At 43.8% G+C, this 15,441-nt stretch overlaps 2 protein-coding genes across 2 annotated transcripts; one reads left to right on the top strand and one right to left on the bottom strand.

Annotated features, from left to right (window-relative positions):
* Positions 1-4,619: 4,619 nt before the first annotated feature.
* Positions 4,620-7,399, top strand: LOC115677420 (flavonoid 3-O-glucosyltransferase-like). The gene is given in 3 exon segments (XM_030600587.2): positions 4,620-5,400; positions 6,387-6,922; positions 6,924-7,399. Coding segments are annotated over 3 exon segments (1,083 nt in total). The 5' UTR covers positions 4,620-4,883; the 3' UTR covers positions 6,954-7,399.
* Positions 7,400-8,630: 1,231 nt separating this feature from the next.
* LOC115677497 (transcription factor MYB36) lies at positions 8,631-10,366 on the bottom strand. Its single transcript, XM_030600672.2, has 3 exons — positions 10,228-10,366; positions 9,781-9,910; positions 8,631-9,624 (listed from the first exon to the last, which is right to left on the bottom strand). The coding sequence occupies exons 1-3, from the start codon at positions 10,361-10,363 to the stop codon at positions 8,631-8,633; spliced, it is 1,260 nt and encodes a 419-aa protein (XP_030456532.2). The 5' UTR covers positions 10,364-10,366.
* Positions 10,367-15,441: the final 5,075 nt, after the last annotated feature.

Below are 15,441 nucleotides of genomic sequence, written 5' to 3'. Positions count from 1 at the left end.
GTACGGCCTCCTCCGGCACCACAACTCCCATTTTTGGCGACTCTCGCACTTGCCGAAGTTGCCCTGCATCATACGACGCCTCCTCCTCCACTCCCCCAAGCTGCCTATCCGCTGTCTCTACCCCTCCTCCTCCTCAGAAAAATATACTACCAGAAAACTCCCACCAATTCGACCTTTTCTGTCTGTCTCCCCCTAAAAGGGAGAATTGGAGTCCGAGTAAAAGGATTGAACTTCAACAAACGAGACATCCATAGTGACATAGGTTCGTCGGGTGGAAGGGTTGTAGCAGCGATACCCCTTCTGGTGTGTACCATACCCTAAGAATAGACATCGCAATGCACAGGGATCAAGTTTCGCTCGCTAGTTCTTCGGGATATGTACAAATGCAACACACCCAAACACCCGAGAACGAATGGTTAGGACAGATGGTAAAGAAACATATGTGGACAAGGCCTGTAATGGTGTTTGGAAGTTGAACACTTTAGACGTCATCCGGTTGAGAAGATGCACAGCTGTAGCCATAGCGCTATCCCAAAATTTTTTAGGCACGTGACTCTCAATCAAGAGAGCTCGAGCTGTCTCGAGGATATGTCTGTTCTTTCTCTTGGCAACACCATTTTGCTGAGGTGTTTGGGAGCAGGACGACTCATGGATCATGCCATGTTGTTGAAAATATTCCTTAAGATATTCATTTATGTACTCCCCACCATTGTCACTTCTTAAAATCTGGATCTGCCCATCAAATTGGGTCTGTAACATAGTACGAAAATTCCGAAATATCTTAGCTACCTCATTTTTGCTTCTCATCAAGTAAAGCCATGTCATCCTAGTATAGTCATCAACAAATAGCACAAACCACCTACAACCTGAAACAGTAGTAACAGGAGATGCACCCTAAACATCCGAATGTATCAAAGAAAAAGGAACTTCACTTTTATTTAAACTTATTGAAAAAGGAACTCTATGACTCTTAGCCAATATGCAAGTCTGACATTGTAAATCTAAGTCCTTCAAGTTCAAAAAAAGATCAGGAAATAATTGTTTCAAATAACCAAATGACAGATGTCCCAACCGTCGATGCAAAAGCCATATCTATTTCTCTCTATTGATAGATGCACCTCAAACGTGATTTGCACTCCCGGAATTGAAGTCATCCATGTAATATAGCCCCCCTCTCTTAAGTACCACGCCCAATTATCTCCTTCGTGAGAATATCCTGAAATAAACAAAAGTGGGGATACATTAGAACAACATGATTCAAATCTTCAATAACTTGTCCAATCGAAATTAATTTGGTGGATAATGAAGTGACAAGCAACATGTTGGGGAGAGAGAGTGCAGGGGAAATCGCAACAATTCCAGCCCCAGTCACCGGATAGGTGAATCTATTAGCATTTGAGATACTATCACATCTTGGTTCTGAAGTACGAACAAAATCATCAGGAGTAAATGTCATGTGATCCGCAGCTCCCGAATCAATGATCCGGTGATTACAGTCCGCCTGATTGGAACTAACCAAAGCACTACCATAATTACCTTATCACATCACATTCTGCTTACTATGTGGATCCATGTGAGGTACCAATGACAGTTAAGGCTCTGCGGTCGCTAGAGAAGCTCTCCCTTTTTCCTTCTACTTGCTTACGAGCCTTCAACTCCTTCCACCAGTCTGGATATCCATGAAGTTTAAAGCACATCTCCCTAGTATGCTTAGCATTACCACAATTTGAGCAACTTCCCCCAAGAGAATTTGTCTTGTGTGGAGCTAAGCTAGGTCTTCCTCCTTCCAGCGCAACCCCAAGCTTAGCCATTTGCAACAACAGTTCTTGGTTCGCTTTGACATTCGTCTTATTCCCCCGGGATATCATGGCTGCCGAATCATGGGCAGTGTCACTGTTGGTCAGCATTACAGTTTGTCTTATGTCTTCCCGTCGGACACGCACATAGGCTTGTTCAACCGTAGGAAACGGCTACATCTGCAAGACATATGCTCGGACCTTGTCAAGACGATCGTCCAACCCATCAAGAAAGATGTATACCCGATCTTCCTATATAGCCATATCGTCTCTTTCAATATCTTTAGGACATCTCATTGGGTTTGGACGACGGAAATCGTTCTCTCTCCACAGACCTTAAAGGTTGTTGTAGTATGCCTCAATTGGTCCTCCTGCTTGTCTCATCCGAGCCACACGCCTCTTCAAGTCATAAACCTAGGAGGCATATGTTCCATCGAAGGAGGTCATTGCAACTGAATCCCAGACCGGCTTCGCTGTTGGGAAGCGAATGAAATTGCCAATTAAGGTCGGGTTAATTGAGTTGGTCAGCCACCCTTTGACAGTTGAGTCTTCAGTTTTCCACTTCCGAAATTGAAGGTCTATAGGTAGAGGCTGAAGGAGGTCTCCATTGATGTATATCATCTTGTCTTTGCCTGTGATATACATCTCGACAACCTAAGACCATAAGCCATAGTTGGTTCCATCCAACTTAACTACAATATGTGATGAAGATGAATCATTATGCGGTGTCGGGGAAGGAGTCTGGTTCTGAGTCAAAATCTGAGTCAATTTGGTGGTCAGATTCTCCAAAAGTGCTTATGTAATCAAATTCCCCCCTTGATTTTGGTGGGGAATCATTGCTCTTGTAGGATTCCGATTCGTCATGGGTCTGTGTGTACACAAGAATAAAAAACAGTGGTGGTAGTTTTTGGGTGAGCTTATCGATAACCGTACGGAACCGGTGTGGTCATGGCAATCTTCGAGTGTTCTGGTTGAACTAGTCAGTGCGGCACCCGTACTAAACCAGTATGGTTGCGGCAATTGTCGGCTATCTGGGTCTAGTTTGATCAGGTTAGTAATCCCTAATCGAACCTTGCTCTGATATCATGTTAACGTAGAGAGTTTTAGAGGAAAAAATATTATTCCTCAATTTTCTGTATATTTTCTTCTATATATGTTACAATGACCTAGAGGTATATATATATATTATATATACAAATATACAGAGGAAGGAAAGTGTTTCTCCAGAAATACTCCCGTGACGAAATATAATTCACCAAACGTCGTTCTTCGGTTCTTAATGAGAGGAGACCGGGTTCCGTGGATACTCCGAACAAGAAATATCCAGGAAGACAAGGAAAAACTGTAAACTTTTACTTCAAACTTTGAATCGGACTATACGTATAAACCGTGCCGGAATTTAATCGACGATAAAGCTTGAAAATACAGCCACACACTTATACAAAGATGTAACGCCGGAATTTAATCTACAACACAACACTCAAGATAGAGACACAAGCTGGAATTTAATCGATGACGCAAATCGAAAAATTATAGCTAAGGAAAAGTAAAGTGCGGTACATAAAAATAAAGATAATTGAAAGATAACATGTTGTTTGATTTTTCAGGGGGGCCGTCTCCAGTACATGGCCGGTGATATTTATAATGGTTATGTGGTAACTGCTCCTTAGCGGTTTTCAATGGTTGTGCCCATGTTCTTCCATTCCGAAAATTTTGTCTACATGTCCATGTGATGCCATGATCCTGCTTTCAAGATAACTGTTCCACAATCTTGTCTACAAGTGATAACCGTCTCATGATCATGCTTCCAAGTAATTGTTCCCTTAAGATATACATGTATGCTCCTTAGTCGTTTCTATTAGTTGTGTTGAGTCTATTACCTTGACGGTTTATTCAACTTCACTATGTTGGCGGTTGCTTCGACCCCACTATGTTGACGGTTACTTCTTCGATAGTTGTATCCAAGATTGTCAACTCCACTTTTTGTCGATTCCTTCAAGATTGTCAATTTCCGCATCCTGACCAGTCACGACTGTCGACTTCCTTTTAATGTCGACAACTATACAGTGATTTCTGAGAAAACTCAAAACATAAAAGTTGTAGATCCAAGAGTTTTCGTTCTTTTGGCTTTGGAATCAGGTCAATCCGATCTGTCTCGACGAAGTTATGACCATTTTCCCGAACTAGTGTAGAACTGAAATTTCCTCGACGAAGTTATGACCAGTCATGACCGTCGACTTCCTTTTTAACGTCGACAACTCTACAGTGATTTTCTGAGAAAACTCAAAACTTAAAAGTTGTAGATCCAGGAGTCTTCGTTCTTTTGGATTTCGAATTAGGTCAATCCGATATATCTCGACGAAGTTATGACCATTTTCCCGAGCTAGCGCAGAACTGAAATTTCTGCTCGTTTTCCCAATCTTGTCGACAATACCCAAAAATTAGTCATTTTTAGGTGTAAACATATCCACAAGATGATATTTTCTACTTGATGATATTTGCTTCCACGTTGCCTCATGCCTCTGCCATATGTCCCTTGATGATATTTGTTTCCATGTTGCCTCATGCCTCTACCATGTGTCCCTTGATGATTTTTGGTACAAACACTCATCGACCACGACTAAAACATCATCGATGCACTAAATAGATATTACTTTCTACAATCGTCGACGACGGAATGTGTAATTCATGCCTCTGTCGTGTATTTCCCATGTCGACAAGTTCGCCATTTTTTGGTATAAACATAAAGACTCCTAATAAGGCATATCCTCTAATTTAGCTATTACAACTTCTACACGTATTTTACAGCTCATTCCCACAGATTCAGGGTTTTCATACTATGCGAGTAGCTATCGTATCAACAGAATACGGGTAGACAACGGTACCCGCATTCTAGAATTCGAGAAAACGCCAGTTTGTTACCCGGAGTCCATATAAGTACAGGCCAATCTCTCCTTCTAAATCGTGACCCACACATACCGAACGCAGAGTGTTCAAGTCTTACGATCCACCGTTACCGGCGTAGCCTCCGTCCCTCTCTCTCTCTCTCTCTCTCTCTCTCTCTACGCCTCTCGACGCCCACCCCTCATGGCGGGAACGGAAGACTCTCCCGCCCGCAAGCATGTGGCCGTGCTTGCGTTCCCGTTCGCCACGCATGCGGCGCCGCTCCTCCACCTAGTGCGGCGGATAGCGGCAGTGTCCCCCGCCACGATGTTCTCCTTCTTCAGCTCGGAGAAATCTAACCTCGCGTGCTTCCCGGGGGGCAAGAGGAGCGGCGGCGATGGCAGCGCATGCCCGAACCTTGTGGCGTACGACGTGTGGGACGGTGCGCCCGATGGGTACGTGCCATCGGGGAGGAACCCCGTGGAGCCGGTGGAGATCTTCCTGCGCGCAGCGCCAGATAACATCGAGAGCGTGCTCCACGTGGCAGAGAGGGAGAGAGGGTGCAAGGCTACCTGCCTGCTGACAGACGCGTTCTATTGGTTTGCTGCCGACATGGCTCGAGAGCGGAGCGTGCCCTGGGTTCCGGTCTGGACCGCCGGCCCCTGCGCCCTCCTCACGCACATGGAGACAGACGCGATCCGACAAATGTATGCAACCTCAGGTAATACCGGAACTCATGATAACCTAAAGAAAATAGTCCGATAGACCCCGAGGAATCGAGCAAATCGGCCTGACTCGAACTATAACATCCGTATAACAAGGAAGTCTGATAACAAAATGCTATGAAATGTGTTTCATTTGATTAAGGTGAGTCTGTTTTGGTAATGGAAGAGTCGGATCAGGTGCTGCTTATATAGAATTCTTACTTGGTAGTAGTGAATGCGTAGATTATGCTGAGCCGTAGCATGAACTACGTATAGCTTATTGTTTTCGGCGGACTTACCAACATAACGAGCTGCCTATGAATTTGAGCTGCATCAATTGTATGGTGTGTGATAGTAACATTGCATGAGCATCTTGGTTAGGTATGGGCCTGAATGCTTCTCCACGAAAGATGAGAAGGACTTGTCATCTTCTTAGTCTTTATCAACGATCGACAGTCTTGACTATCAGAAAAATATACAGGGCAACAAAAGTTTCAAATAGATACGGGAAAGTAGTGGGTGAACCTAAAAAATTCCATGTATTCTTTCATAGCAATGCGTTTTGTACTTGGTCCTTCAAAAGCAACAAATGACCTTGATCACCCGTTTTGAAGTGAAAAGATTGGAACGGGGCGTGTGCTCCTGCACCGGAATTTGATGAGATCAACATGATGAAGCGAGGATCTGAAATTGTCTCAATGCAATTTAGTGGCCTCATTTATCCTCATTCAACCCGTTTAGTTTTTCCCTAACAATCGCAAGTAATGCTTCCGAGAGCAAATTTTAAGGTGGATTGTTTTGGATTTGATTATCTATATCTTGTGCATATATACCTAAGATGCTGACGCTTTGTCATGTGCTGTGAAGTTCCATGAATGTGTCATCTCTTTGTGAGCAATAGAAAACGTTTCTGTTGGCAGAGCGATTCATTTGATTGCTAAACTGTATTCCTCAGTCATCCTAAAATTGTCGAACTTTGACGAAATTTTTGCACGAATCGAAGGCGAGACGCTCGATGGGATTCCGGGGCTTTCGGCGCTGCGAATGGTGGACTTGCCTAAAGAACTCCTCGATGCAATCTCGCCCTTCCCAACTTTGCTCTACAGAATGGGTCAAGTGCTTCCTCAGGCGACTGCCGTCGTCTGCAACTCCTTCGAGGACGCAGACCCGATCGTCCAGAGGGAGCTCCGCTCGAAACTGCAGATGTTCCTTGACGTCGGGCCGTTAGTCCTGTCGCCTCCGCCGGCGCTTTCGGATGAGCACGGCTGCATCCCGTGGCTGGATGAGCAGGAGACGGCCTCGGTCGTGTACGTCTCCTTCGGGAGCATGCTCAGGCCTCCCCCGCACGAGATAACCGCCATCGCGAACGCTCTGGATAAAACCGCCTTCCCATTCCTCTGGTCCTTCAGGGGCGACGCCGAGGCGGAGCTCCCGCTGGAGTTCCTCGACAGGGCCACGGGGACGAGGGGGAAGGTGGTGCCGTGGGCCCCGCAGCTGCACGTGCTGGGGCACAGGGCAGTGGGGGCGTTCGTCACGCACTGCGGGTGGAACTCGGTGCTGGAGAGCATGATCGGGGGCGTGCCGATGGTGGGGAGGCCCTTCTTCGGGGACCAGAGCATGAATGCGAGGGCCGTGGAGGCAGTTTGGCAGATCGGGGTGGCAGTGGAGGGGGGAGCGTTCACAGAGGAGGCGACGGCGGGCATGCTCGAGCGGGTGCTGGCCGGCGAGGAAGGGAAGGGGATGAGGGAGAGAGCCGGGGCACTGAAGGAGATGGCTTTGGCGGCCGTGGAGCCACAAGGTCGCTCCACGAGGAACTTCGGGGCCTTGGTCGAGATTGTCACCGGATAAAAGCTAAACTTAGATGGATGGCATGACCTCATGAATATACGAATCCATGTTGGAAGTTAACCTCTGTGGATTAAAGGGTATCTTTGAGGTTTAGGGTCTGGCTCTAGGAATATTACTGTTGTTCTGAACTACAACCATTTCAATATCTTTGATTCTACCATTCATCCACCTGTGTTAGCCCATGGGCTGAACCCATGTAGTTACTAGTGATTTTAATGATTAGCTTGTCCAAAAAGCAAGAACCATGCCTGATTATCCAGAGGAAAAAGGATCTTGTCGGAAGGCATACTAAATCATGGACAAATTTCTGCTCCCTATATTGGCACATTCATCAAAATCATCACATTTACATTTCTAGAAACCTTTTACATTATCCGAAAGTGAAGGTAAGATAAGATATATTACCAAGATGGAAAGGAGTTAAATTTTGTATCCACGCTACCTATAAAAGAAAGAGATAAACGGAGCCTAACTCATGAATTGAGGACACAAGTATGTACGCAGTATTTACTAGCCGTTGTCCCAAACGGAGAAAAGTTATCAAATGCTAATGAAAGTGAGATTATTATACATTTTCTTAGATGTTATCAAGTACTGCAAATTCGGGCTTTACCTCTATCTTTTATATGGAATCAACCAGTTAATAATTAATGTACATTGTAGTCGTCGGGTCACGCTCTTAACCACGTGGATTGCGTTGCTCGAAGTCATAAATTGTTAACAATTTTGATCAACCACTTCGCATGTGTGAACATATAAGGGTCTTGCGTTGGCTAAAGAGATGCTAACATTGTGCAGCAGTTCAAATCTGGCTAGTGCACTAAGAGTTCCTTTTCTTCTTTCTTGTCAGAATATTGGACTAAGAGCTTATCAAGTGGCAATATTGTTAGGCATATTCTGAGATTTGATTAACTTAAACAGCATGAAGGTTCGAGATAAAAAGTCAGTTTGTTTTTGTTTATTATATATCAACTTTCCCTACAGAAATACACCTAGTGTTACTTCGTAAATAGATTTTATATAGTAAGGCATTTTGTAATATTATTATTGGAGCCACGCCCAGCTTCCGGATGGCGAAACCACTCAATTACAAGGAAAGAGAAATAAGACTAGCTATCATATTCCCAAATTTTTTTGAATAAATATATGATATATATGAAGGGAAATAGTACATCAATATATGCATGTAGTCTTCTTCATCACGAAATGAATGCATGCTGAAACAATTATTTGAATTATAATTTGTTTCGAGAGGGAAGAGGGAACACTTGATAGTAGTCATAATTGAAGCTAATACAATTGTTATTCACACGATTTACAAAGCGAGGCATCGAAATCGTTCTTCTCTCCATCTTATGCCCTTGGGGAAAAATATGTTCATGCAAGACAAAATGCCTCTCTAATACTGGCTGCTACCGCTGATTGCTCCTGATCCATAGTCTTGGAACATTCCTTCGTTCTGGAAAACGGAGTGATTCGCCGAATCCCAGGAAATGGCGGATGCCAATTTCATGTCTAGCTCATTAGACCACCAGAGGATGTTGTCCTTAGAACCATTCACTTCCTTGAAATAATCGAACTCGGCGTTAGTGTTCGGATGATCCTCCCGAGGCGCGAAATCATTGGCTGCTTTGTCATTCCCCATATTGTCCAGCTCAGCTTGGATGTTTGACGCAGCGCCGGTGTATGCATTACCATATGACATTGCTTCAGCACCATCTACTTCAGCCATAAGGGCTGGGTCGATCAAATTCTTGGCGTAGTTGAAGGAAACCGAGCCATCCGAGGAAGCCGATCCCCCAGTGCTCAAAGAGTTCACCAGGTCTTCGATCTTGGAAGCGGTGATCTTGAGAGAATCATGTTGGAGTGAGACATCATTAGGATCAGTGGAGGTGAGGTCATAGAGATCAGCCTTGTTCCGTTCGATGTCCTCAGCTTGTTGTTGAGACCCATTGGCCAGTGCAAGCTGTTCAATGAGACCGGGGCAATTAGTGTTATTAGGGTTTTGGTTCAAGAGGCGGAGGCTCTGGATCATCTTCTCTCTCAGGGGGTGAATCTTGGGCCAAAGTGCAGGGTTGTTGTAGAAGCTTGAGAACAAAGGGTTTTGGAGGATCTGAAGCTGCATGTGGAGTTGAAGCCTTTCAAGGGCAGAGTTGCTCAAAGCATGTGAGTTATATGGTGACGAAGAGTCATCATCGTCTGGTGATGCAGTGTTCAGATTTCTTGCTGGGTTCAATTGAGATGTGTGCGATGACGAGAAACGATTCATCACCGTGTTGCTGTTGATGCTGTGCTTTCGTCTTCCGAGCAGGTTCTTCTTCAGCCTGGTGTTCCAGTAGTTCTTGATGTCATTATCTGTTCTTCCTGGCAATTGGGCTGCAATTATTGACCACCTGAAAGACATAAAGTGGGATTGATTTGAGTGTGGGTCAATGCCTTCAGCTACTGGGCCTTCTTGATCCATTGGGAAAGGTGACCTTGGTATTTGTATAACATTTTTCTTTCAACATAATTTGGTAGCTAGAGAGAGAGAGAGAGAGAGAGTTTACCTGCTGCCAATGCTGATGTAGAGGCTGCAGATGATGTTGTCCTCTTCCTCAGTGAATCCGCCATGCTTGATGTTGGGTCTCAAGTAATTCAGCCACCTCAGTCTGCAACTCTTCCCACATCTCTTTAGCCCTGTTGACACATTGAATATTGATCACCACTTTGGTAATTGATCATTCCAAAGAATTTTTAGCTTTCCACAAATATCCATCTCTAACTTTACAAGGATTCCACAAAACTCAGCCATGCTGAGGTCTGATGAAGCATGAAGTTGAGAAAAACGGACTAGAAAGAACATCAGTCATAACATTTGACTGTATTGAGAGACCAAACCCAAATCCCTAACAGTTCAAGCTTTAAGAGTAATCGACCATGCGGTATATATTAACGTGTTCTTTCAGAAGAGACCAATTCAAACGAGAGGGAGAGACAGAGATTTGAGAATTTACCAACTTTCTGAGGAAGGGCAATCCAGTTTCCACCAGTTCCATACTTCTCAATGTAAGCCTTGAGCTTAGCATCCTCTTCAGGAGACCATGGCCCTTTCTTCACATTTGCCTTGTCACAACACGGAGCCCTTCCCATTTCCTCCAAACGATGATCGGATTGCTTCTTCTCTCCTTCTTTTTTTTTTGGGCTCCAGCTAAGTTATATGCTGTTTTTGTTGATGGAGAGAGATTGAAGACCTTTCTGGGATTGTTGGGGAAAAATTGGTGAAGGGAAGACCCGAATTTATAGGTAGAGAAAATTAGTTGCGTTGATTTGATGCTCTTGGAGAGACAAAAGTCGTACTCTAATTCCTCACTGCTCCATTTCACCTATAGGGTTTCCTCTCTCTCTCTCTCTCTCTCTCTCTCTCTCTCTCTCTCTCTCTCTCTCTCTCATTGTGTTAACTTTTTGGATTAGTTCGGTCATCTAAAACTAAACTATTGCATGCTCTCTCTCTCTCTCTCATTGTGTTAACTTTTTGGATTAGTTCGGTCATCTAAAACTAAACTATTGCATGCAAGGTGACAAAAGAAGAGCACAAATTTCTCCCTGCTAAATATTATTTTAATGGCTCTGCTTTATTAGGGGATCCTTAGATTATTATGATGCGAAGCTACAGAAACTTGATCCCAAGAAGACTCCACATCCTCTTGGTTTGTCGCCTACATCTTTGAAATGTTCCATTATCGACTGCTATCGAAAAGCTCTTCATGACCCCCTTAAAGATTTCTTGTAGAGTTGTGACATGATTGGCCACTTTTTTCTTCTTATTTTAGTCGGAGCCATTCTGAGCATGGAATTCAGGCTAAAGAAAATGTACATAAGTGAAATCTGGAGTGAGGCATTTAAGGGCGCGAATGACAACATTTCTCGTCCCCGGCCCTATTTCTGGCTAGAAATAGAAAAATTTATTTCTCTTCCTTGGACGATTTTCTGAGCAAAAAGTAACGTTTGATAACGACACAATATTTCTATTCTCGAAATAGAAATTCGTTTGATAAGTTATTTTTAAATTTTTGTTTCCGACGGGCAACAAGCGGCCAGCAGGCGACGGCGGGCGGTGGCGGATGATGGCTAGCAGCGGGGAGCGTGGCGGACAGCCGGCAAGTAGTGGCGGGCAGCTGGCAGGGGGCGGCGGCGACGGGCGGCGGTGAATGGTCAGCGAGCGAGCGGGCAGGCGGCGAATGGGCTGCGGTGGGTGGCAAGAGTGAGCAATAAGGGAGAGTTGCTATTTCTATTTATGTTCTAGAAATAAAAAAGTAGAAAATTTTAACTTCTCGTTTCTATTTCAAATCTCTATTTCTCGGCCAAAATTTGTCCCAAAAATAAAAAATGAAATTATTTTACCAAACGGATTTCTATCCCAAACCTATTCCGGGAAACAAAAAAATAGAAAAACAAAGAAACAAAATGATTATCATTCGCGCCTTAAGTTGCTTTTATCTAGCCGAGAAATAATGTGGTTTTTAAGTTTCAAGGAAACCTTTTTTACTCTCTCTCTCTCTCTCTCATGTGCTAGCAGACAACTAGCTAAGTATATATAGGACTAATAGGAGTATTTGGTTATTTTCTTAAGGGTTTCACGTTCTAATGAAAGCTGCCAGTGCAATTCTTTGCGACTCCAGAGGTTACATGTCCTAACAATACATAGTGCTATCTTCAGAAAAAGGAAGATGAGATAGAGAATGGGGAGGTTTTCGCTTGATCTTCACCTGTCGCAGACATGGTGCAAAACACAAGCAAGATGAATTCAATAATGGATTGCAGATTAGGGTTAGGAGGAACGAAGTGCGCACCTTGATGAAAATCTTCAATGGCATCGATATATTTGTGTGAAACTGTGGCTTGGACTTACTTAAATCTGGTGGATTCCATTTTAGACTCACATATCTGATGGTTAATTAAGATCACTCAATTCTTGATGGACTGAACTTATAAGAAAACATATTCACACAAGAAATTATTTGCTCCATATTACCGAGTGGTGGCCCAAACTTGCCCTTCAATCTCCTTTGGCTCTGCCGCTACTCACTTAGTTAAGGTTTGTTATTACTTATGTAGGATGCGAGAATCACAAACCGGTACAAGTTTACATGCTTTAAAAACCTTGCTTGCATTACACCCTAGTTAAAACGGCACGATAAGGAAATCTGTTCGGAGAAAGACCTGTGAAATTAAAACTAGTTTGACAATTTATTAACTTTGCGAGATTAAAGAATGCAATGTCTATTAAGATGTCCCTACCTTTACCCATCAACTAAAAGTTACCCCCCACACATTTCTTATGAGTTGTAAATGAGCTTTTCAAAAGAAAAGGAAGGACTATAAAACCAGCTAAACCCCCATTTTTTCAGCTACTAAGAAACTGCAAGAATGTGTCTTCTTGCTGATTGGTAGCGATTCTCTCATATATATGAACAGATCATCCCCAAGGTGATCAAATGTGTGCCTATCTTTCGATTCTAGGAAAGGTTACAGCCCATTGTTTAATGAGACACCCTAGCTGTTACAGGGCAACTTGTCAACGAAAGGTAGCGTAGGAGCAATTGCAATATTCAACAAGAAAAGCAAGACCGAAACAAAAGGATAGGCCTCCTAAATTCAAACTTTTTGCAGAAGAAACACCACTCATTGACCTCGGTTTCCTAGTTTATTATTTTCTGCTATTGATCTTTTTTCTCTCATAACGTGAAAGATGAGCTAGGGAACCGCACCCCAAGAAGAAATCAACAAGAGGAAACGATCAAAATTCAAAAGAGCACTCGCTCCCTCAAAATTATATTTTATTGTGTGCGCAATTAATAAATCAAATTGACTCAGATCTTTGGGACGAGGGAGAAGACATGCTTCTGTTTGTCTCTGTCTCTTGGTTGGAATCTCTCGCTCTCTCTCTGTCTCTGCATGTTGACATTGCATGATTTCATCATCATCATAGACCTAAGAACTTAAAAGTGGGTGGTCTCTTGAGTGAGAGCTGGTAAGGGTTGTCTTCATAAGAGGATAAGCTCGATTCGTTTCTTTGCTAAATTCAATAATCTTGTGGAATTATTGGCTCTCCCTCTCTCTCTCTCCCACACACACACACACAGATATCGACGAGGGTTACTTCTTTCCAAAGGATCTCCCACCTGTAAGAATGAAGCAAAAGAATATTCATGAGTTCAATTTTCTTGGGAAATTCATTTTTCTGGTTTATGTAGCTCGCAAATAATGGAGTGTATGTGTTCTTTATATCATAGGAGTGCGGGCGTGGAAAACCGACTACCTGGAGGGTCATTAACACTCTGCAAGCCTATGAACCAGTTTAGTCCAGACCTTTGACTTGTGTAGGTGGCCCTGGCCTAGATCAATTTACATGCAGTAAGTAATCCGATTCGAATGGGTGACCTCTAGTTTCCGAGCTGGAAATCTCCGATGTTTCAACCAATTGCGCCAATGTTCGGGGTTTACTAGAGTGAGATTTTTCATTTTGCGCAAAGATGACCCCCTTTCTCCAATTTTCCTCATGCAGTTCTCAAAACTCTGAATGTTTTATTGTTGCCCTGTCCACCCCTAGTTCTCTCTCTTTCTTCTAGGAATATTAGGTAAAGGGTCCGATGGCTCATCAGTTCGGTTCATCGAGGGAAGTAACCTAAGTGTAAACAACTAAACATAGGAGAAAGAGAGAAAAAAACGACACGGAAATGATATAATATCGAACAAGTTGAGGAAGCTACCTGGAAACCAACACTGAGTTTTGTCCTGCGGTTAGTGATTTAGCAAAGAGTAGTAATCTTCAAGGAATCGGAAATCATCTTCGTGTTGTCATGGTGGCGATGATCTTATGATATGATTAATCCGCGCCACCTGGCCAATCCTCGTCCGGTTGATGTTTTGATTTACAAGGCAAGGGAATAATGTAAGGATCTTGCCAACGTCACAATGGTTGACAAAGTTACTCCCGGTTGACTCACCTTGCGATATATTTTCTCCAATTACGTGATGAGTGCGACGGTTATTGACCCGGTTTGGTTTGTGAACACGTAGTTGTTGCGGATCACTTGTTTTCAAGCCGCCTGTCATTATCGCGAATGCACTTTTTGCGTAGATAATGCGCAGGGAAACGCTACAAACGGACGCAGTTGCTGAGCTCCATGGAGCCTTTCCCTCTCGGCTAAAACATACTGAGCGATTGTCAACCCTAGTTCCAATTTTTTATGTTTCGTCTAATCTCTTCCTCACAACAAACCCATAGACTAGGGGCATCCAAAGAGAATCCACCTTTTCTGCTTAACGTTCAGATTAGAAGGTGCGCTATCGCTGCAAAAATTAGAATTTAGAAAAAGTAACGTTAGAGATGCCGAAACGGTAGATAATGAGTTTCGGTCCGAAAGGGAGAGACTTCCTCTGAAAATGCAAAGAATCGAACTCGAGTATGTTTCATGCGGAAAACACGATGAAATGTGCGGATTGCGAGGTGAATTTTCGTTTAGGATTGTGGTTATATAGAACACGTGTGACTTTTGAAATATGATTTTGTGAATGAGCCGATAGACGGCTGTTGGAGGAGGCTAGGTCACCATTCCTCTCTGTATCTAATTGAATTTTGAGGCCAACGGCAACATCGTCGTTCTTTTTCCCCGATGTGTAGCAACGTGGCACGATGTAGCCCACAACTTTTCGGATACCTTTGAAATCTTGCGTTCATCGTACCACTCCATGAGTAGCAAACTCTTTCCGGGTCTTGAGCAGTGGACATTGGCCTGTTCATGGATCAAAAAACGTGGATGACCTAATCACACACTGAGCCCCAAAGGGAGCAAGAAAATCTCAATATTCGATGATGCAACCCCAGAGGCCAGGGTTGTCATCTCACGCGCGTCGATCTTGATCCCCCCATGCATGCAAACTGCATCATTCCCAAATGTAAAAGCTCACTGCTACTCACGCTCACCATCTCAGGAGCTCATCATGCCCTGCGTGCGTAATGCATACCGGCGCGAGCGGGATGTGACTCGGGACGTGCGAGCGTTGACTTCCATCATAAGGGTCTCTCCACAGTGCGTTAGGTATACTTGTGCAGAGGAATCGATGGCGTCACCCAGTTTGACCTCTCCGTAGGGTTTTCTTAAGCAATATTAGAGAGAGAGAGAGAGAGTTGGTGATGCCACCCTCATTGAGTAATATCCCCCTGA

Source organism: Syzygium oleosum, unplaced genomic scaffold (assembly GCF_021117445.2).
Source record: "Syzygium oleosum isolate NSW1041296 unplaced genomic scaffold, Sole_v2.1 Sole_v2.21, whole genome shotgun sequence".
Lineage (NCBI taxonomy): Eukaryota > Viridiplantae > Streptophyta > Magnoliopsida > Myrtales > Myrtaceae > Syzygium > Syzygium oleosum.
This window is presented reverse-complemented; position numbering and strand designations above follow the sequence as displayed.

Excerpts from the sequence above, each read along its gene's own strand:
- LOC115677497 (XM_030600672.2), bottom strand. The coding sequence starts at position 10,363 with ATGGGAAGGGCTCCGTGTTGTGACAAGGCAAATGTGAAGAAAGGGCCA. Across the intron at positions 9,911-10,227 it reads TGCCCTTCCTCAGAAAGTTG|GGCTAAAGAGATGTGGGAAG; the intron begins GTAAATTCTCAA and ends ATGTGTCAACAG. Across the intron at positions 9,625-9,780 it reads TACATCAGCATTGGCAGCAG|GTGGTCAATAATTGCAGCCC; the intron begins GTAAACTCTCTC and ends TATGTCTTTCAG.